Raw genomic sequence first — 23,186 nt, forward strand, 5'->3', positions numbered from 1 at the left:
CTTACACTCACACATTTTCCACACCCCAGAATAAAGTTAATACCTACAAAAGTTGAACTGAAGAAATTAGTATGGCCATGCTACATCCCGTGAGAATACTCTGGGTTAAAGTGTAGAAAGCTGCAGCCCCTCTGCAGGAGAACACAGGGAAGCTTGGAATAGTTGTATGAGGACTCAGGTTGAAATCTCCTTTGCTTCTTGGTGCATTTTCCACAATGGACTCCTTAAGTTTTCCCCATACCTCTTAGAGACCTTGATCTTGCCTGAGCAGGAGTGCTTTTTGCAAATAAGTTTGCAGTTAGGAAGCAGCTTCCTCTAGCAGCACACTTCTCTGCAGCTGCTTCCATCCCTTCGTGCTCCTCCTCAGGGAAATGGCTCATACTAGATCCGGAGAGATGCTAGGCATTGTGAGAGATGCTAGCCCTCAAAAGTTGGCTTATTTTGTGTCTTGTATTTAGGATTTCAACACCATTTAGGCTTTCCGTGTGTTCCCATGTTCGCATAGTCACAAAAACACTTAGTCGCTGGTTCTGTGTTTCTCCTCTCAGCAGTTTGCCTAAGCTATTCATTGGTTTTGACAAGATTGCTAGTAAATCCTTGGCTAGCAGTCATATCTGCTAGACACACACGGGCTGATCTGACTTGGCACTTAAGTCACTCCTTCTCTTGAGGCGAGCTTCTTCAGCTGGCCCCATTGGTGTTGCCAGAACACCAACTTCCACGTTTTCGCTTCCAAGTCCCCTTCTCTGGATCCCCTCTCTTCCTCTGCCAAGCACAGACCCTTCTTTCTCAACCTCATTCTGTGAGACAGATCTGGCAAGATGCTGTACTCCTGGGTAATCACGTTATGTTGCATTTCTGTCTATTGTCCCTAAAGCTATCATATAGTAAATACTCAATACACGTATCTCAAATGAACCAGGGAAGGTTAGCTAAGAATATGGAAAATGCTAGTGCCTTCTTCCTCGTCCACTTAACCTCAGGAGACTCAGAATCTGCTCCAGAGAGACTCTGGGGCCCCTCCTGGAGCCACTGAGAAGCATGCCCCCAGATTGTTCAGGTGCGCAGAAAATGCAATGCTGAGCCAGGGAGAATGTTCTTAGGCTTCAAAGCAAAACCTAAGGCTCATCTGCCTCTCTATGTTCTGATTCCTCATTCACATGCTTCCCGCTCATCTTCCTTCCACCTCCCAATCGAAAATAGTTTGAACCTATCCTCTTTTGAAAGCTATCCTGCAGCACTCAGGCCACGTTTCACAGACTTCCCAAAGACGGTTGGCATGTTTCTCGTAGGCACGGACTGCGGCATTCCCTTTATTTCCCTGTCAAACCTTCTGCAGCTCTGGGCTCTCACCGAACGTGTTGTAAGTAGTTGCTCCAGCGTGCGTGCTCAGGCTTCATTCCTTTCCGCTCCTCGTTGCAACTGTTCTACAAGTCTTCTTCAAACGGTGGCCCCTGCCTGGAGGGGCTATTCACTCACTCAGTCTTAAACTCCTCTGGCACGGTGCTGATGCGGAAAGGCCTAGCGCTGCTAACCTTGGCCTCCAGGCTCTTCATCTCCCTTGGCTGTGGCAAGGTGTTTATATCTGAAAAGTTGAACCGGGTCCCAGTGAGGGGTATAGAGAACATGCAGGCTACCATGGCTTTTCTTTTTGTTTGTTTGTTTTTTAATTCCTGCTTGGTTTTTAAGAAAATTAATTTAGGGGCTACCAGACAAGTTTCCATACTAGACTGAGTCGTGGCTGAAGAAGCTATTTTCACATTTGGAGCTCATTTGAGCAATAGAAAATCATAGTAGCAGTGAGAATAATGACTCCTTGCACTGGGAGGTGGACTAGGTGGAAACCTTGGCTATACGCCCCCTTACCTGAGTCTGGGGCTAGTGTCAGTTATAGAACAAGTACCAATAGAACAAGTTTCATATTGGTACTCTTAAGAACAGCCTTAAGTTGACTTGTGTTCGCAAAAACCATGAAGCTTTCATTCAGTCCTGGCTGCACGAGTAACAAATGGTGTCATTTTGTCCACCAGTGAGCCTTTTGGGGTCATTGGTACTCTTTGCCAAACTTGGAGGTCTGCGGCTCTAGCTTAGCCCCAGTTTTAGACAGCTAATTTTGGCTTTCTGGTGACAAACTTGGTCCTCAAGGGTGTTTGTGGATTCCCTGTGGGTTTCTGCTCTCTGTAACTCAGCTCCCCTTGCATTAAAAATGAGGGCAGGACTGGGAATGTGACTGTATAGCAGCGCTTGCTCCAACGTGCTCTCAGCTTGGAGCTCAATCCCCAGTACCAAAAGTAAAACAAAATCAAATCATTTCAAGCAAGTTAAAGGTCGCACTGTGTGGTTTACTTAAGCTGAAACCAACCTGGACACTGCTAAGTCTCAACAATTCTGTACTATGTAACTCATAGCCAAAGCTTCCAGTGTTGAGGCATGTGTATTGTCACTCAGATCACTCGAAAGTCCACCTTAATCTGGTAAAGCAATTTTCTTGACTACAGGTGCATTCACGTTGATCGACAGGTGGCTTTATAGTTTAACTGGGCACAACTGCCAGCAGTTATTGAGTAGAAAGGGCATACCAGCTCCTGAGCTTGACTACTTAGCATATACACTAAGATACTTTTACAAAAGTTATTTCCAAAAGTTATAAGCTCAGCCTAAGTGTTGTCCCCCCCCCAAAAAAAAACATCTTGTAATAGCTCCGTGTACTATGAGGATTCTTTCTATCTTTTAAAAAAAATACTCCTTTACTGTAGTGATTTTTGGTTGTGTGGTTCCTGATAAAATTCGTTTTATTTATTCTGAAACTTGTATAGTCTTCTCTGACTCCTTTATCAGTAAGACAAAGCTTGATAAAAACAGTGACGTAGCCAGATGAGGCTCACACATGTAATCCCAGCACTCAGGAGGTAGACACAGGAAGACGGAAGTATGTTTAAAGCCAGCCTAGGCTACCAAGTGAGTTCAGGACAGCCAGGGTTACATAATGAGACCCTGTCTCCAACAAACAAAGAAACAACAACAAAAGCAGTGAGCTAGATTTTAGTCCAACTGGACATTTGTATCTCAAGTATTTAAGGTTTCACGTTAACCTGGAAACGCCCCTTGTAAAATGCCCTGGGTGCACTTTTCCCAGAAAAACCCGCCCTGTTCTGTATTTTACCAACAACTCAAAGACATGGAAAGCAGTTACTGGTGTTTCAGATGGCATCAGCCCCCTCCCCAAAAAAGATGGCTTTCACAGCAAATGCCAGCCCTCACAATGAAAATTACTTCAATAGGCTGCATTGCTGGACAGAAACCAACGAGATGAAGAGGAGCAGGCAAGAGATGTACACTTCCACTTTTAGATTCAAAAGGCAGTTGCGCAATTACAGGATGGGAGCAACTGAGCTTGGCAGCAGTTCCTGTGACTAAAAGCTTAATATGAACCAACAGTAGGAAGTGATGGCTGAAAGAGAATGAATATAGCTGTGTGCTTCCTCAGTAGAAATATTAATAGTTCACTTTACTCAGCAGTGGTCACACTGAGTTGGGAGGAATGTGCTGGGTTCCAAGTACATTCAGGAGGGGCTCTGACAAGCGGAGTAGCTATAAGAGGGTGTTGAATCCGGTCCAAGATACATTTATGGGGCTCCTGTTTCGAGCCGGCAATGTGCTAACTAGCACAGGCAATAAAGCTGGGAAGAGACACTGGTGGTCTCTAACCTCAAGGATTTGGAAATATAAATGGAGAGCCAGACAGGTAGGCACATGACTGTAAAACAAAGCAGACTAGGAAAGCAAGAAGCACAAAGAATGTGCTGTGGGAATTTGGGGGCTGGGCTGGCTGTAGGATTTGTACAGGAAATGAGGAAGCCTTGAAAGCAAAGACGCAGGGACAGGAAAACTCAAGGCATAGCTGAGGAATACTGAACAGTCTAGGTTGGCTGGAATAGCAGGGTGAGCCCAAGTAGGAAAATGATCTGTGGAAAGCTTAGGGACAGAGCAGGAGGACACTGGTTGGGGGTGGAAAAGACATTGCAATTAATGAGCCTCGGGAAATCATGACACATGATGACCCTTAGAGAAGGGCATTTAAGTCAAGTGGAAAGGTGGCCAAATTGTCCTGGTGAATATGGGTCAATTTGCGCTAGGTACTTCCAGAAGCAAAAAAGTGTGTCTCTGGGTTTCAGATGTTCCTAAGCACTGCTTTAATATTGTTACATTTTTAATCAAAAGGGCCCTGACTGAGCTTCTGAGTACCACCACAGAGAGACTCAGGCCTCTGGCCTGAACATTAAGGAGAGTCTCCATAATGAATTAATCCATGAATAAGTGAAAAATGTTTCAACCGTGACCACTACTTCAGAAAAAAAAAAAGATAATTATTAATATAATTTTGTCACTTCTCCAACTCATTCATTTAAAGTGCATGTCTGCATCTTGTTTCTTTTTACCTTGTTTGTAAGCTCCGTATCTCTTCTTAGCAAAGACATCCCAATGTACGTCCAGTGGCCAGCCTGTGCTACATAGTGAGTTCAGGACAGCCAGGGCTACATAGTGATCTTGGATTGTTGTGCCCAGATCTTAAGGTCCGCAAAGACCACTAGGAGCCGGACCATGTATGCAAGAGCAAAGAGCTTTATTGGGGCTTCTGTTCAGTCTCTCCACCATCAGCAACGCAGTGGATCAGAGAGGAGAACCCCAGCAGCTACATGGCAGGGTTTTTATTTGGGGCTTGAGCAAGAACCCGGAATTCCCAGTTTAGCAGTTACACAATTCGATGATATTCAGCAAGGGCAAGCTTGTTACAAAGTGATTGGCTAACTAACATAGCTAACACTGCGAGAGCTATCTATAGACCTCAGGAATGTTAGGTCGGTGGGCAGCCCAGCACAGATGCCCCACCCTGAGATAAGATACCTTCCCATCCTTGCGGTTACCTCCAGGCTATTCCTTGGGTAGGGGATTTTATGGTTTTCTTATTCCTAGTTCCTGGGACTGATGACTTTTGGGGGAGGGGGGTCAGGACTGGATCTTTCAGGATCACTCCTAGGATCCCTGGTCCTTTGGTAATAAATGTTGTTTAATGTAAGAGACTGTCCAATTGTCTTTGGAGAATTTTTTAAGAATCCTTGAAAAACCTTTAAAGTAGCAAAAGGAATGATACAGAAGTCATGGAACTAGCTCAATTCTGTAGAAGGCATGACGTGAAAGCATTGGCCACTGCTTGGGGAACATATCAGGAAACATTCAAGCCATTGTTGCCCTTGTGCCTAAAACACAGCTTTTCCTGTTACAAGAGGGGAAAATACAGTCATACTATGTCAAAGACAGAGGTGGGAAAGGCGGACTGGCCCCTGACCTGGGGACTATTTTACACTGTGACTGATATTGCTTTATTGTTTGGCTCAGGGAGCTGGGAGAATATAATCTCATAGTTCCCTGGGTGTGTATATTCCTTTATAGATTAGATAAGAACAATCAATGAGCTTTTTAATGCTGAGAAAGCTAATCAGAACCAAAAGGGAGTTATATTTGCCGCAGCCAAAAAATAACACCAAGATAAAAACACCTACTGAACTTTTCTCCTCTTCTTTTCAGCTTCCCAGTCTGTTTTTTTCCCTCTTTTCTCTCTTCCTATCAACTCTCTTCTCTCCACACACTCTCCCTTCTTCCATCCCCAGCATTAATTCCATCCCCAAAGACTGCAGTTGACACATTCTAACTGATCAGAAATTTAGCTTTTAAATATATTCTTTTAAAGAGTAAATAAGATTCATATTTAATTCAGGAGATATTATGTTTCAATCCAGGATAAGCAGCTGAGGTGCCTATTTAAGGTAGCAAAGTGGACCTGGCCTCCAGGTTCTCCCAGCATCCTTCTGTCCCTACCTGTCACAAGGTAATGGCTGACAAGGGCTGGGGGTGCTGCAGAGGAAAGTCTATAGAACTCCATCGGCAGCCATGACTACAGCATCCGGAGCTCATCACAACCATGTCAGCAGGAAGCAGTTCTCCAGGGCTCACAAGGGACTGACTGTGTGTCAGGGAGGCACCTCTTGAGGCAGGCTTGAAGGTGCTCTGCCTGAGATCACCAAGGGCCTAGTACTGCTGGATGCACTCACTGTAGTCCCATGCAGGCACAGGTAGCTGACGGTGCCCGTGTCCCCAAGCAGAAAGATCCCTGAGGATGTAGCTTTCCCACCCAACAAATTTGATTCTAGAGTCGCCAGTTCACCCGCTTCTTCCATCCACCTTATCTAACCAGCCATCTCTCCTTGATTACTCAGTAAGTGACCTCTCTCCAGTTTCGCACCAGATGAATAGTAAAAGGAAAGGAAAGGACATGACTGCTCTAAGTAAGGTGGAGGAGAAAGTTTATTATAGGTATGTGGGAGAGCATAGCCAGAGGCAAGGACATCTGGGGTAGTCCAGAGAGGTCATGACCCTGAACTATGAGGGGAGAGGGCAAGGGGTAGGGAGAGAGAAGAATCAAGAACAGAAGTCAGGAAACCAAAGGTACAAACGGCACAAAGGGTGGATATCCAAAATGTCTGGATTATATAGGAAACAGCCTCTGGGAGAAGGGCAGCTCAGCCCTGAGCTGAAGAGCTCAGGATAGAGGGCAGGATATACAAGCCATATCCTGTAACTGGTAGGGGCTGAGGGATGCTTCAAGAACCTGGAGGCCAGGTCTGCTCTGATAGGTTAAATAGACACCTCAGCTGCTTGTCCTTGGTTTGAAACTTAACAAGAAATAGGTGAGCAAGGTTTATTCTGATTGTTTTTTGCTTGTTTTAAGGCATCTTTTAAAAATTCCCAATTCCAAGTGCAGGGCATGAACTTGAACCTCAGGTCTGTTCCAAATTTGGTCCTGGCTCCAGAATCTTGGCATGCCAAGAGATGGGGTTGGGGGTGGGAGGTGGGAAATAGTTTTGCGTGGTATGTATAGCTCTTATTGACACCAGAAGGATGTGCCTATGCCATTGCCCTGCCTCAGCTGCTCTCCTGGGAAGCTGGGTCGGGTTACATTGGTTTTCAGCATCCATGCTGCTTTTGACTTCCATGGGGCTTTCATTGCAGTTCCTTTTCTTCTGTGAGAGACAAGCCTTGTGTGGGAAGAAAAGGCAACCCCCACTTGACATCTGACATGTTCTGCACTCAGCTGCAGACATCCTTTGGTTAACTTTGGACAAGTGGGGCCCAACTGTAGAATCCGCTCATGGCCATTCAGCATCCTGGCAGCTAGGAGACACAGTGTCGTGGTCTTCATAAGAAGGGCTTGCAGGAAGGTCTATTCCATAGCAGGAAACACAACCCAACACAAGAGGACTATTTTGGAAACGGCAGACTACTCATCCAGTGGTTGGTTGCTAGTGTGATTTGGGAGTGAGGAAAAGACAGAGGAGGCCCTCAGCTGGGGCCCTGGACCTCAAAGAACTTCCTCTCATTAACCCGAAGCTATTGACCGCCTCCGCAGGCTCTTTCTATTAGTGAATTCACCTACTTTCCCACTGTTACGGCTCCTGGTGGGTGCCACTGGACGCCTACCCTGCAAAGGAAAGGCACGTCTTCCCACACACAAGATGGGATTATTTTCAAAGATGGCTCTACAGGTATGACCAAGAGTTTCTGGCTGCCCAGCTGCCCCCTCTACCCAACATACACTTGTCTTTTTCCTGCTCTTTTCCGTGGTCCTGGGGTTTCTAAATCTTGGCAAGAAGACAGTGATTCCTTTGTGCTGGCTTGTTACAATGAGGTAACCAAAGAAATTGAGGCTGTCAGCTGTTACTAATCACTATTCCCCTGCCTGTCGCGGGTCCACTCGCCTCTCCCTCTTGCTCTGCTTAGCACACATAAAGAAGATGAATTACTCTCTGGTTCCTCTTTAAAAAAGCATATTGTGTGGCGCATTCCAATACTGTGAGCAAAGGATGGGCTAATGTGAAGGGTAAATGGGTATCTAAATCACCTCACAGGGGGTCTCGCACCCGCAGCTGGGAGCCTCTGAGACGAGAATTTCAGAGTTGCCCCCTACCACCATTTCCGGTGACCTTGCCGAGAGTGACAGGAAGTCCCTGGGGTAGGCTCCAGAGTAAACAGCATCATCGGAATCACAGGGCTGGATTAGGATCAGAACAGAAGAGAGGGAAAGCGTGGGCACTCAGGGCTCTCTCTCACTGCCTGAATAGCTAAGACAGGGCACTTCCAACCGAAGGTTAAGCCAGCAGGCGCTTTGGCTCTCATATTAGAGGTAGCAATGGCGGACCTCATTTTCCCCTCTCAGCTTCTTCCTATGTAAGTTAAAGAAACCAAACAAGACAATCCTGCCTCATCTAGAGCTGAAGAAAAAGGACTGTCTGCTTAATCCTCTCAGTCTAAGAAGAAAAGTGATTTATTTGGCTTTTTCTGCCACTAATAATATTTGTTCGCTCCACTGATTTTTCCATTGACCAATCTTTCAAAAAGAGTGTTTCTCATTTACTTTTCTGAGCTTCATTTTTCTAGGGACCACTGGAGCTCAAAGATGTGTTAACAAGTTTTAGGGGTCAAATTAAAAAATCAATTCTATGCCATCACAAGCATCAAAGTGTTATGCTACTGTTGCTCTCAAGTATACAACCTTCCAGAGTTAAACAGCATTCCAGGATAACAAAATGTTACGTTCTTCGATATGATCAGCCATTACTGGGAAGCCAACTTTTGCCGGCATGAAAATGCTAGTAATTGGGCTGGCAGAGGAAGCTACAGAATCTTTGTCAGCCTTTATGGAGATGATTTAACTCTCATGAATGCTCAAGCCTGCAGTCTCAGGAGGCCGGGAGAGAAGGGTTGTCATGACCGCAAGCCATCTTGGGCTCCATGGTCCTTTCTGGGTCAGCTATAGCTACTTAAAGAGACCCTGTCCCAAAATGCAAGAGAGAGAAAGGGAGAGAGAACAAGAGAGAATGTGAGCAAAAGCAAGTTCTGGAGAAATGACTAAGAAAGCTTGGGGCAAGCCTCTTGGTGTATTTTTTTTTAACTCTTTTATTTATATTTCTCATATCTCTTTCTCCCGACTCCACCCCAGTTCCTTCCAATGCCCAATACCAGGTAGAAAAAATGGTTAGTGGGGGGGTGCAGTTCTCTTAGCTGCTTCCTGCTGGTTAGGGTCATTGGGTTCCCTGGATCTGGTCCAATTCTGGGTTCAGGAGATCCCCAACTTCTTGCCTCACTGCATCAACAGCGATGAGGAGTCACAGGGGAAGCGGCAGCAGCCTTCTCAGGAGCTCTCCAACACTCTCTGAGCTCTGGCATTTATGCTCTCTCCAGAGTCCTCAGATTTAAGCTATCTGCAACTGACAGAGAGCTCCTCTCAGAGGCCCCCATGAGGCAAATAGTTTGCTACTGTGGACAGTCTGAATCAGTCCCACAACCCACACCAGGGAGTAAAACAAAAACATGTTTATATCCTCAGCACAAGGCATAAGGATGAGAACCCAAATTTCTATCCCCACCACACACACCTCAGAAGCTGGCTACGGGGTTCATTCAGTGTTGGCCAACTACTCCGGGCATGAGGCCTAACCCAGAGCGTGATTGATATGACCAGTGATACTCCACTTGACAAAATTGATTTTAGCAGGTACCAATTGCAAATGGCTCCTTGGTTAAGCTTGGGGCTCCATGTGTGTTTCCTTTCCTCAGTGCTGGGATTCTGCCTGGTTTGAACCTGTATAGGTCCAGTGCCTGCTGCTACCGTCTGCGAGCACGCGTATGCCTCAGTCCTGTTGTGTCTGGAAGATACTGTTTCCTTGGGGTCATCCATCACTTCTGGCTCCTACAATCTTTCTGCCTTCTCTTTTACATCAGTCTCTAAACTTTGAGGGGAAGGGATGGGTGCTGCAAAGACTCTAACTCTCTGCAAATTATCTAGTTGTGGGTCTCTGTATTAATTCCCATCTACTGTAAACACAAGCTTCTCTGATGAGGATTGATCAAGGCACTGATTGATAGTATAGCGATGTGTCATTAAAACTCATTTTATTAATAAGAAAATTATATCAAAAACCCCTCATTTTATTGTTCTGTTCATCTAGCAGAATAATAGTAGAAGGTTTTCCTTAGGTCCATGACCTGTCTATTCTCAGGTTCTTGGCCACTTTAATGTTGTCAGATATAGATCCCACCTCATGGAGTGTGTCTTAAACCCAATCAAAAAGTGCTTGGTTATTTTGTTGTTGTTTTGTTTTTTTGTCTTATTGTTTTTTTTTAATTAATTTTGATTTTGGGATTTTTGTTTTTGCTGAAGAAGAGAGAGACAGAGAGAAATGTGAAGTTGGTTGGGTAGGGAAGTGAAATATATCTGAGAAGAGTTGAAGAAAGGAAAGAATATGATCAAAATACATTATATGGAAATTAAATTTTTAATTAAAAAGGTTACTATTATATGTCCTTATGCTATGTGCTATGACAGCAAGGGACAAAGACAAGAGGACCACTGAAGCACGGGGGCACCAGCCTAGCCCAGAGAATCTCCCAAGCATCAGGCTTAGTGAGAGAGCAGCCTGTCTTGAGAGCAGAGAGCAACAACCCAGGACACCTTTGGACTTCACACACTCAAGCACCCCCACCACCCTCCCCCCACAAGCATGCACACAAACACACACACATAACACCAGCTTTTTATAGATTAGACAGTACTTACATACATAACACTCGAGAGCAGTTACCTTCTTTATAGGAAATTCCACGAAGTGAAACTTTTCTAAAACCTTTTTCCCTTAGCATAAATGTCTGTAAGATTTCGGTTCAGGTGAATTGACCAGACACTGGAAACCAGCATCCTATTCCCTTGACATCCCCTCATGAAAAAAAGCTAGTTCTCAGGTCTGAGGAACAGCCCAGTCACAGGCAGTGATGAAGAGAAGACCACAGCCCTGCTGGCAGCTGAGTGGAGATAGGTTTGTAAACCTGAACCTGAGTGACAGATGCACCGTGCACTGTGGCCCAGCACATCCGTATATATGGGTAGGAAGCGGAAAAGTATCTCCAGAAAATATTGCTCAACTTTATCGCATGTGACATGTTCTAGTGCTATTCTCTTCTGATAATTGGTTTTTAAAAAAATATGTCATGACCCATTAAATTGGTTTTACAACCTGAGAAGTAAGCGCCTCTCCCTTGGAACTCACCTTTTTTTCTCTGTCTACTTCTCCTTTGTTGTTTGTTAATTCACTCGCCCTTTAGTCAAATTCAGTCAAATAACAGTTGCCCCTGTGTGCCCACCTGAAAGAACACAGCACTCAGAGACACTAAGACAGGAGTATGCAGATGCCCTCTCTCCTATTGAGCTACAGCCCCAGCCCACCTTATACTTTCCATTTTGAGACAGATGGCCAGGCTGACCTTGAACTTGCAATCCTGAGCTCCCAAGTAACTAGAATTTAGAGGTCTATATTCCACCAGACCCCGCAGGACACATTCATTCTTTACCAACAGTATGAAAACGTGAAGGTAGACTTTTGTCCTTTTTTTTTTTTTTTTAACAGTGTAACACGAAAGATGTTTGCATAGTGTTAGTTGGGGGTTTAAAATGACTTGCTGGGTGCTACTCCCTAACCACACTGCCCTTTTTCTGTGAGCTTTTGGCGCTCTGGTTCCAACCCCTTTGTAGGCAACTGTTTGCCCAATGCTCAGAGGTGGGCAGCTGTCCAAGATACCAGCCCCATTTCTCTATCTACTATACAAATATGAAATAAACTATTTTTAGGGTTTCATTTCCCTATCTTTAAAAACCACATCACCTTGTATTCCCATGAATACGGTACATGTTCATCCTTGACTTCTTTGCTGTAAGTCTGCCCATCTTGAAATTCTAGGAGGGCTGGAAACAGGCGGCTTTCATTAGGTGAATGTTTGAGAGTGCATTGTGGAGAAGGGACACAGCTAAAAAGAACTCAAAACTGAAGCAGAACAGTCTTCTTGAATCAGCAGCTGCCATCGCCCTTTTCTCTCCCTCCTGGGCCTGGTCCAGGGGCTTTGGAAGAACAATGAAGTGTCATGAGGATACATGGAACAACAATTCAAAACAGAAGGTTTCTTTGGATTTCTTGTTCCAAAACCAGGGACGGGCGATGTATGGGGAGGCAGACTGAAACACGTTCGGTTCGTAAGGCATAGATTTCTTAGCAGATGAGAGAGGGGAATCCATGAAAATGACAGAGCCTCCAGAGCTTGGCGTTATTTATGTTCCCCTTTAAAATTTGGCCCAAGGCATATTTCATTTATCCAAGTCATACAAAACATTGTATCAAAAGAAATTTAATTTACAGTTCAGAGTTCCACATAGTGTGCAGGAAATACTCCTTCTCTTCCCCCTCCAAATATCCCATAATTTTTGGTGCATATTTGTTGTGCTAAACTGATTGCCAAAAGGCTTTCTTCATAAGTTAAAAAAAAGTTATTCTATATTTGCTTCAAGAAGCAAATTTGCTTCTTATCTTCAAGTGGCTACCACCTAAGACAGACAGGTATTTGTAGCAATTTTTCAATCTTTGATATTCTAGAACGCACCCTGTTTAATCTCTTTTCAGGACTTAGCTCCTGAGTAATGACTGCATAACGACTGCTTATCGAGGAATACATTTTCAGAAATGAAATCTGCTCAGAGCCAGAAAAGTCAGTTGTCCTCCACCCTCCCTTACGTCATGCCTGCCTGCTCTGGGCCACTTTCCTAGGAGTGGAGGGTGGGTTTCCACTGCCAGGTCAGCTCTCTAGCTCCTGCTCCCAGTGACCAGGAGTACTCAGCTTGGCCTTGGGGCAGATCTCAGGCATGGAGAGGAACTGAACGGAGGACGTGAAGGTCGGGGAAGTCAGCAGTGGTAGCAAGCGTTAGGGGGGCAACTGTCGAAAGCAGGTGGGGCAGGAAGATGGTCTTTCAGAGGCATGTTTTCGATTTTGCCACTTAAAAATAAATCTTGCAGCTTATTAGCTGTGAAACAAAACCGTATCTGCTTTGTGCCATGTCGTGGAATGAAATAAATATACACACGTCCAAACTTCATGGACAAGCCTGTGGGTGAGCATAAAGGTTAATTCAAAATATGCAAAACATACGGGTGTGTTGTTGTGCCTGGAGGAGCCGTCCCGTCCCGCACCTTAGCCAGAACACAATATAGGATTTCTTTGGATGCCGGGATTTTGGTGGCAAGGCTCTTTTGCTGATAAAGATGTTGGGATGTCAAGGAGCAAAAAAAAAAAAAAAAAAGAGAGAGAGAGAGAGAGAGAGACCGGTGAGATTGCTATCTTTACAACTCTCTCTGGACTGTGTTTCAGACATGTTAGATGAATACATGACTGTACCCAAGTGACTTCCCATCTCCCCATGGCCTCAATGCCCCTTTTCCCCCTATATTTTAAACAGAATGGCGAGAATCTATGCAAACCTTCCCTCTGTAAACACTTGAGACATTCCTGCCAAAGATCTCTCTTCTACAGAGTGATTTAGTACCTTCCTCTCGCCACAGACCCTCTTCGCATGTGTTTAGTCTCTGCGGTGGAACTTGGACTCTCATATTTCATCACGTGGGAGAGAGAGGATGGTTACAGAGTTCAGGTGTGGGGCAGGAAGAACCATCCCTGCTCATTTGAGGTCTTGTCTTCCAGAGTTCTCTTATCATTTTCATGGCCCCAGTAGTTTCAGGGCCATTGTGTGAGGAACAAATTGTACGCCTCTGCCTGGCTGTTTCCCTGGCAATGATACGCAACCTTGTTCTTGATAGAGTCTTTAGTTTTACCAGCTGGAGTGAGTATTCCAGGAGCAGAAGTGAGCAAGTGCTCCTGTGTGGGGCGTCAGACTCCCTGCAGAACTTTCCTGGAGAAATGCTCTGTGAAGGCTTCTTTGGTTGAAACAATAGCAGCTTATCTTCTTTCAAAACTAAAGGGACAGTGTGCAAATGTGGGCAAGACCTCTCCTTTGCTTACGGGTTCTCATTTTGTGCTCATTGCTAGGAAAAGGCCTTCTGATGGTTGTGGTCATTATTTCAGAATTAGAAAGTATGAAAAGAGAGTTTTGTTTGGTTTGGTTTGGTTTTTTTTGTTTGTTTGTTTGTTTGTTTTATCCAGAACATTTTTTTAAAAAAACTTATAAACCATTTCCTGACTATTAACTGTCCCTACAGCTGTGAGTACAGTGATAACATTCCCATCTCTCTGGCCAGGGTGGGGGAGGGGTATGGAAGCCTCCTCCTCTGTTTGCAGCTTTGGACCCAGCGCAATCTTGACCACCAGTGTTCTCTCTAAATAGCTTATAGGTTGGCAGTCATGGGCAGAAGCATCAGAGAAGACATCCAAGAAGGACTACAGGATAGGAGGCAAAGGAAGAGAAGCCTCCTCTGAGAGGAGGAAAATCCTGCCACCTGGTACCTTCTAGCGGATATCAGCCATTGCACTTCTACCACTCACCAAGTGGACAGGGGAAGATCCGGAAGAATGATGTAGCTCAGTGCTGTCAAGTCAGGCAATCCTGCTAGAGCATGGGCCCCTTTGTGGCGCTACGATCGCAATTATAGCAGAGATATCTTGGCACATGAAATCAGACTAGAGAGTGAAAGTAGGGATGAACACGTCTGCTGAGAACAGATTAGCACAATTATAAATATTTGAAGCGCTGAGTGGTGCCATTCCAGCAAATGGATACTTAACCCTGGCTTTCAAGGATAAGAGGTCAAGTTCATGAAGCCAGTCAGCCTCCTCATCTGTGAGGGCTGCTGTTGGTTGTCTCAGGGGCAACATGTTTACCAAATATAGCTACAAAAGGTCTAAGTTTGAGTCCCTAGTCCATTCTACTTGCTAGTCACTAAAATCTTAAACTTTAGTTGATATTAAGTAAATGCTTATGGAAGTTATACAATTAAAATATTATTGGAATTATAAATTGAAAGTCGTAACTTCAATCCCTTCTTCAATACTTTTCTATCAACATTTTTAGGCAAATCTAACCAGTTACTTTTTTTCAATACTTATCCTAAATATGTTTGTCTAAATGTGGGCACTGGTATCTTTGAAATACACCGAGGGGTCTGAAGAGATGGCTCAGTAGTTAAAAGCATTGGCTGCTCTTCTAAAAGACCCAAGTTCAACTCCCATCAGCACACAACTGTCTGGAATTCCAGCTCCAGGGGATTCAACATCCTCAGGTAGACACACGTGTAGCCGTACACCAGAGCACATAAAATAAAAATAATAAAATCACTTAAACAAATACACTACTATCCCCCCCCCCCCGACAGGCTGTGTAGCCTTGGCTGTCCTGGACTCACTTTGTTGACCAGACTGTTCCCGAACACACAGAAATCTGCTTGCCTTTGCCTCCCCTAGTGCTGGGATTACAGGCGTGTGCAGCGTGCCCAGCTACTATCTTTTAATACATTTACAAAAATACAATTTAAATAGTTAATCATGGGTCTGGCCAGATGGACCAGCAGTTAAGAGTACTTTCAGATCTTCCAGAAGAGACTCAAGTTCCCACCATCCACACTGCGCAGCTTACAACTGCCAGGAAATCTAGCTCCTGGGACTCTGATGCCCTCTTCTGCCTCTGTAAGCACTCATTCACACACACAGACACACACACACACGTACACATACATAAACAAATCTTAAAAAACAGTAAATAAAATAGTCTAATTAGTTTATATAATAATTAGATTTCAGTATTGAGATAGGATTGGAGAGGATAAACACAGGAAGTGGAGAAACAACTAAGGAAACGGGAGACCCTGTTATTACAGCTTCATTAGTCTATGGGGTTTTCTGTTCCCATTGTTTTACAGATGAACAAGCCGAGGTACGTCCCATTAGCTTGCACCATCGGGAGCCCTTAAAACCAAACATCCTTTTCACCTTGATTAACACTTAGACTTTACCTTAATTGAATATGTCTTGAAAACAAGGAGGTATTTTTTCTTTTTACATGAGGCCTGTAGGACAAGGAAGAAGACAGGGTACAAAAATGAGAACTCCACAAAAAAAACAAACAAACAAACAAAAAACAACCTTTTTTCAGCTATATTAAATGAGATGAAATAAAACAGCAGAGAAGCAATATGAGAACTTTAGCTTTTAGGACACAAATGTTTGCCTGAAATACAAATTGAAAATAGACTGGCAAGCCCTCGTAATTAAAACAGCTGTTACCTAAAAGACACCCAGGAGACTCACAAAACACATCGAGAATAATAATTCTTCATAAGGAATTCAGTGGCAGGCTATGTATGTCACTCACTACAGTGCCTGGACCCAGATAAAGTTAGACTCTCCTGATGGAAATCTTTTCAAGTAATACTACACACACACACATACACACACACACACTACTTACACGTGTAAGTTCCCCAGCTAATAATAATTGGGAGAGGAAATTAATTGCACCTCAAGCTTTTGGGAAGCTGGTGTTACTTGGCCACATGAACTCAAGTTGTGGGGTAGAACATGGGTGATCACGTGTTCACGGACAGTGTCTCACCAGTAGGTGTTTCTGGGAGGGCTGAGGGAGAGCAAGTGTAGAGGGAAATGCAGTTCCCATCATCTTCCACTGCAGAATCCCCTCGGACTGACTTCCTGAAAATCTTCTGTTTGCCTTCCCCAGGAATGGCGGCCCTAGATAGTAAGGCGTCAGGGAAGATGGGGATGCGAGCCGTAGTCTATTACATGACCACCACCATCATTGCTGTGGTGATTGGCATACTCATTGTCATCATCATCCATCCGGGGAAGGGCACAAAGGAAAACATGTACAGAGAAGGTAAAATTGTGCAAGTGACCGCCGCAGATGCCTTCCTGGATTTAATCAGGTATGTCCTTGGAAAACATCCCTCTTCGTTTGTTTTTTTTTTGGGGGGGGTGGGGTAGGGTCAACCAAACCCTCGAAAAGGAATCTTGACAGAACCAGCCTTGCCAGGCTTGAAATGGAAGTCACATCCCTGCTGCTTTCCTCCCGCAGAAGTTGATATCGGAGATAATATCTTCAGTCCCACATAAGAGATGTGAGAGGAACAAGATGTGGATGAGCTAGAGAGCCCTGCAGTAGGAGTCAAAAACCTAAGTTTTCTCCGCTGTGCAGCTCACCATGGGATAACGGAATAATTCTTAATTTTCTTTCCCCAAGTCTTCTTCTGTAAGGCTAGTTTTTAGCACAGTATGACCTGTTCCTTAGACCCCCAGTTTAACATTAGTAGTCTCTGTCTTGTCCATTGCAAACAGCAGCGGCCTGGCTCAGCAGTGACTTTAGTGTTGGCTTGACCACTCCTGACTAGAGCTGCTCCTTTTATACTATTTGCAAAGAAAGTATTTGGCACATTAGAAATAAAAAAAAAAAAAAAAATGAAGGATGCTCTTCAGTGGTGTTTTATAAACACACTAGACACTGATTGCAAGTGAGCCTCAGCTAACACTTAGAGTTGCTGTCAGAGTAAGTCAAAGTCTGAGCCTGGAGCTTTCCTTCTTTCTCGCTCTTCGCCTGCCCTTGCATCAGTCGGGTCCTAGCAAGAGGCACACTACATCTACAAAAGAGACTTTGAAAGTCAGCACGCGGTGTGGAATATAATCTCAGACTGTGGCAGGAGAAGCATGAATTCCAGGCCTGCCTCACCTGGGCTACATGGCAAGACCCTGTAAACAGATTCTGGGAGGCTCCAGCTTATAACCAAACAAGTAGGAATGTGTTTGTCATCACCCGTGGCTGTAAAGGGACGCAGGAAGGGAACTGTTAGCAGAGCCCAGGAAGAGCTGCAGCCATGGGAACAGGCCTCAGAGTAGGAGCTCTAGCTACAACGAGGTGGGGGGGGGGCTTCAATCAAACTGGAGCAGGGTGCTGATGGAATACGGATATGGACGTTTTTCCCTCACTGCTTTGTAAGTGTCGGCTTCCCTGGAAAATACGAATCGCATCATCCATACCTACGGACAACCAGGCATCCATTTTCAAGTCACAGTATCTTTCCATTTGCTGCTTGGTTCGATGCGTTCTTTTCTTTAGACACAGTGAAACAGTGTTTAAGGAACCAAGCTGCTACTGGGGAAACCTCGGAAATGACTGCTGTTTTCTTTGCAGGAACATGTTCCCTCCCAATCTGGTGGAAGCCTGCTTTAAACAGGTAAACGCTCTCCCGCTACCAAGTCACCTTTTAAATTCTTCTTTGGGGGAGGAGGGTGGTGGAAAGATGGCTCAGTGGTTAAGAGCACGGATAACTGTTCCAGAGAACCCCAGTTTGGTTTCCAGCGCCCATGTCCAGTGGCTCACACCACCAGTAACGTCAGCAACAGTAGATCCAACATCCCAGACCTCTTCAGGCACCTGCATCCATACACACATACCCATACCCAGACACACACACACAAACACTTAAAAATGAAATTTAAATCCCATTTGGACATATCAAGCCAGCAGGACCCTCTTCTCTTGCCTTCTCATTTCTCTGCAGTAAGAACTACTTCTCGGGCCAACCATATGGAAAGCACCAGGATTACCTGGGTCCTTTACTTGCATCAGAGGTGGCCTCATGGCCAGGCACACTCATTTTGCACACCAACAGCACACTGAGTCTATGCACGTTATTTTTAAGAGGACTAATTGGGAGGCCCTCTCTTTCTTCCCCTCCTTGTGCTCCCGTGCAAAAACTCACCAAAGCAAGCAAGCTCAAATATAAATAAGTACATTAACAACTTGCTTTAAAGTTAGACAGACTATTCTAGTTTCTGGGCTTGACTTAAAAACCATTGACCTACTAATTCAAAGTCTAGGAAGAGCCTTAGGGATGCTAAAGAAAAGCCATATCAGAAAGGAATGGCGTCATCATTTTTGGAATGCCCGCTAGGTGCCAAGCACCAATGTTATATTTAGTCCTCACATGAACATGGCATCACTGTCTTCATTTCACCCATGAAGCCGAGCATTTACAGGAATGGGGGATTGCGTAATAAGCACAAGTTCTCAGAAGTAGTAAATGGCAGGCCCAGAATTCAGATCCACGTATTCCTCTTCCTACCACTCCAGGCTGCTTCCTGGAAATGGACCCAGAGACTCCACCTGGAGACCATGGTGAGGTCAAGCGCCTTGGGCTTGACCTAAGATCTGAGCAGTTCTTGGCTTTCTGCGCGGTGCATACAAGTATCTTTTAGCATTGGAAATACCATTCCTCCTACCCTCACTTGATTAGAAAAGCTCTGTTGTCCAAGCTGTAAAAGGGGAAACACAGAACACACTAAACGCTGCTTCCCAAACACTCCTCCATGTGGCGTCGATTCACCTAACCTTTTTACTTAAGACACACAAAATAAACCCCAACCCTGGCCTCACGGAGAACTGGGTTTTACGCATGTAAGACACCGTCTTCCCCCACCCCGCCCCCCCGAGACTATTTGTGAAAGCTAATGCACAAGAAGATTGCAAGATCCAAACTCACACTTTCTTAAAAACAAAAAGCCAACGGAAGGCAGGAGGAACACAAGTGCAAGGCTAGCCTGGGCTACAGCATGAGTTCAAGCATACCGTGGGTGATTTAATAAGACAGTGTCTCAAAGCATAAAGCAAAAGGCAAGCAAACTATCTTAGCTTGAAAAGGTACTTGCCACCAAGCCTGACGACCTGAAGTTAATCTCTGGGACCCACGAATTGGAAGGAGAGAAATAACTCTCCCAGATTTTTCTATGACCACCATATGACCACTGTGGTCTGTGTAGATAAATGAATGCAACAACCTTTTTTCTTTTCTTTTCTTTTCTTCTTTTTTTTTTTTGAGACAGAGTTTCTCTGTGTAGCCCTGGCTTTCCTAGAACTCTCTTTGTAGACCAGCCTCGCCTCAAACTTACAGAGATCTGCCTGCCTCTGCCTCCCGAGTGCTGGGATTAAAAGTGTGCACCACCACGCCAGGCAAACACAACTAAATTTTAATTGTTCAGTTGAACATATTTAATGATAATTAAGTATTTAGTGAATTTCAATAATTACAAATAAATAATATTTAAATTAAATATATAATAAAAAGAGGGGTGCAGCGTGCTTACAGAGTACATGCAAGACCCTAAGGTTAGTTCCCAGAACCACGAAAGCCAAAAAATGCTCAGGTGGCCAAAAATTTCCTTATTCAGGAACTACAATAACAATGAATAATAAATCCTTTCAATGTGACAAAGCGTCCCAGCATCGTGAGTCTGTCTGCTCGTGAGTGGGCAATGCGTGATATCAAAAATGCTGATTTCTAGATCTGTTAGATGAGGAAAGTGCTGAACTTTACAGACTCACACTGACTTTGGGTGCTTTTGCAAGGCTGTGAGGGGGAGGCAAATGCATTGCCCTAAGATCTATTTGGCTTAGACTAGAATGCAAATAAGGCTGCAGTTTCTGAGTAGGCTTAACTGTGTGTAAGGGTAAAGAGTAGAAGGGCTTAAAACAAAATGACCAGTGAAATTGTGCCGCAGAGACTCCACAAATCCACAAACACCCAAGAGTGAAGTGAGCGAGAGCTGACTGTAATAGAATTTTATGTTTTTAAAATTACCAAAAAATCCACGGTATTGACAGCTGACCGTGTCCTTGTTTGGAGACTGGTTTCCCAATAGACCAGAACGTCTCCTGCTCGTTCCTGGTACAAAAATAGCCAAGTACTTCACTTGTGGCCCTGCCTTCCTCCCTAGATTCTAAACCCAGTCAGCATTCACACACTGTTGCTCTCCTATCGACACTATCAAGGCCAGGGTGGGCATTTCACTTTTCTGGAGATCAAAGGGGGATAGACTTGACTTTGGCCACAGCAAGTTCTCAGCATTTGCTGACCGGTCTATGCAGGAGCTACTGGGGGGGCGGGGGAGGGCATGGCGTGGCTCAGGAGAGAAGCGACACAAAAGACTTGGAGCAAGCAAGTTATCATTACCAATTGCCAAGCGGGGAGATATTAAGAATTGGTGTTTATAACACCAGGAATGACTTGAAGACTGGTCATTTGAGGATTTATTTATTTTTCTCCTATCCCTTGAAGTTTGTAGCTGTCTAACCCTGAAGGCAATTATCAATAAATACCTTAATGATATACTTTACATGTTACATAATGATGCCCCTTGTGGCGCTTAATTCGGTCATTGCCACAACCCTTTGAGGTAAAATCCTTGTTTATCCTGTTCCACAGCTGGCTGTGAGATAGGAAATGAAGGACGGTAGACTATTTCTGTGCATGATCTCCACAGAAGGCAAAAGGACTCAAGAATATTTGAGTTTGTGGCTCTTTGAAAATCTCATTGCAGTCATTTTACTAAGGTTTCAGAAGAAAGCAGAGGTCTGCATATGTTGAGTCTGACACCCTTAGCCAGATATCCCTCCTTGTTGCAATTTGTCATGTACTTGGGCATGTGTGTGTGTTGTGATTCATACACTGTATTTCAGTGTGTATGCTGGTGTTGAAAAACAGGGACTTGCCACAAATTAGACAGATCATACATACATAGGTCTATAGATACTGTCTATAACACCATCCTTTGAATACAAAATAGCATATACCATCATGGAAAATTGGGACAGCAAGGAAGTATAAAAATCACTTAATTCCTATTATGCTTCTTATTTCTAAGTTTAAAACAAGCTATGAGAAGAGAAGCTTTAAAGTACCCATCCAGTCCAACGAAACACTGCTGGGTGCCGTGATCAGCAATGTGTCAGAGGCCATGGAGACGCTCACCCGGATCCGGGAGGAGATGGTGCCGGTTCCCGGATCTGTAAATGGGGTCAATGCCCTGGGTCTGGTTGTCTTCTCCATGTGTTTCGGCTTTGTGATTGGAAACATGAAGGAGCAGGGGCAAGCGCTGAGGGAGTTCTTCGACTCTCTGAACGAAGCCATCATGAGATTGGTAGCGGTGATCATGTGGTATGTATCTCTCTGCGAGCTCCCACAGTTCATTCCGTGCTGAGAAAGACACCACCAAGATGGATCACTCACAGCCACCTCTCTGTGGCAGCCACAAGAAAGGTGTATTTCTGGCCCCTCAGGGGCCCTGAACCTAAATTCCCTTCCTTGTCTTGAAAAGGTGTTGGGTCTCCTACCCCATCCACCCACTTTACACGTATTCATTCACACAGTTAGTGAGTTGCTACTTTATGATAAGAATAGGGTCTGAGGCACAGCAGCGGCAGCAGGGAAGGGCAGGTGAGGCTACTCTGGATCTCACCCATCTTTAAGTGGGACAAACGATGAACAAGCAAATAAATACCATAAATGATTCCTGAGTCATAGGTGTGCTAAAAAAAAAAAAAAGTGAAACAGGAGAGAGGGCATCCTGTTTGCTTTGGGTGGTTCAGAAAGGCTGGAGGTGACTCTTTGCTCAGATCAGAATGACTAGGCAGATCCAGTTTAAAAAAAAAGAACATTCCCAGTAGAAGAAAAACCAAACACAGGCCCCAGATTGGGGGGAGGGGGGGAGGGATGAGTTCACCCTTCTGCTTGAACCATAAGAAAAAAAATCTATGTTGTAGCAGCATCCAGGAGGACTCAAAGAAAGTATCATGGACTGCTAAGCCACTCCTGATAACAAAACTTTCCTTAATAACATTTCAGAGCAGGAGACAAAAGGAAAGGCTAAATCCAATCGGGAGAGCTTTCTCTCTGGAAAGTGAACTCCCCCGGCCTTGCTTGGTGGAGGCCTTGTGTGGGAGTTGCTTTTCTTTTCATTTTAATATCTGGGGTCCTTCTTGGCACTCGGGACAGGAAGGCATCAATCGCTAAGAAAAGCATTCACTCACCAACATGATTAAAAATATCCTTTGTCTCTAATGCCCCCAAAGCCCATAGAAATCCACTTTTTAGGAGTTTGCACAAGACGAATATGAACTTGGCACGAAGACAGGTCGGAATGTGGTCCCCACAGGAGCCTGCAACTGGAAGGCTCCTTTGAAATCCTGGCTGGGCTGAAAGTGGACATTTATCTTCATGTTATTAAAATGCCTCCATCTTTCACTTCTTCTATGAAAGGAGCCCATTCAAGGCCACTGAATGAACCTCACATGTAGCTTTTCTAGCTATACATTTGCCTACACACTCAACATTGAATTATTACATTTATGAGAACAGGTACTTCTGTGATTTCCTGGCCTGCAATCTTTTTTTTTTTTTAAAGGACCTTTGAAAGAAATATTGTATTTCTCGAGTTGCAGCAAGCCCCCCACAGTTCCCAGC

General features: G+C 44.5%; 1 protein-coding gene across 1 annotated transcript in view; it reads left to right on the plus strand.

Moving 5' to 3' along the window:
• Positions 1-23,186, plus strand: part of Slc1a3 (solute carrier family 1 member 3) — a 74,501-nt gene that overhangs the window by 41,925 nt on the left and 9,390 nt on the right. The window contains exons 4-6 of the mRNA XM_021663348.2: positions 16,616-16,820; positions 18,080-18,122; positions 21,589-21,881. Coding sequence (XP_021519023.1) covers positions 16,616-16,820; positions 18,080-18,122; positions 21,589-21,881 — 541 coding nt within the window. The remainder of the gene's footprint in view (positions 1-16,615; positions 16,821-18,079; positions 18,123-21,588; positions 21,882-23,186) is intronic.

Source organism: Meriones unguiculatus, chromosome 3, assembly GCF_030254825.1.
Source record: "Meriones unguiculatus strain TT.TT164.6M chromosome 3, Bangor_MerUng_6.1, whole genome shotgun sequence".
Lineage (NCBI taxonomy): Eukaryota > Metazoa > Chordata > Mammalia > Rodentia > Muridae > Meriones > Meriones unguiculatus.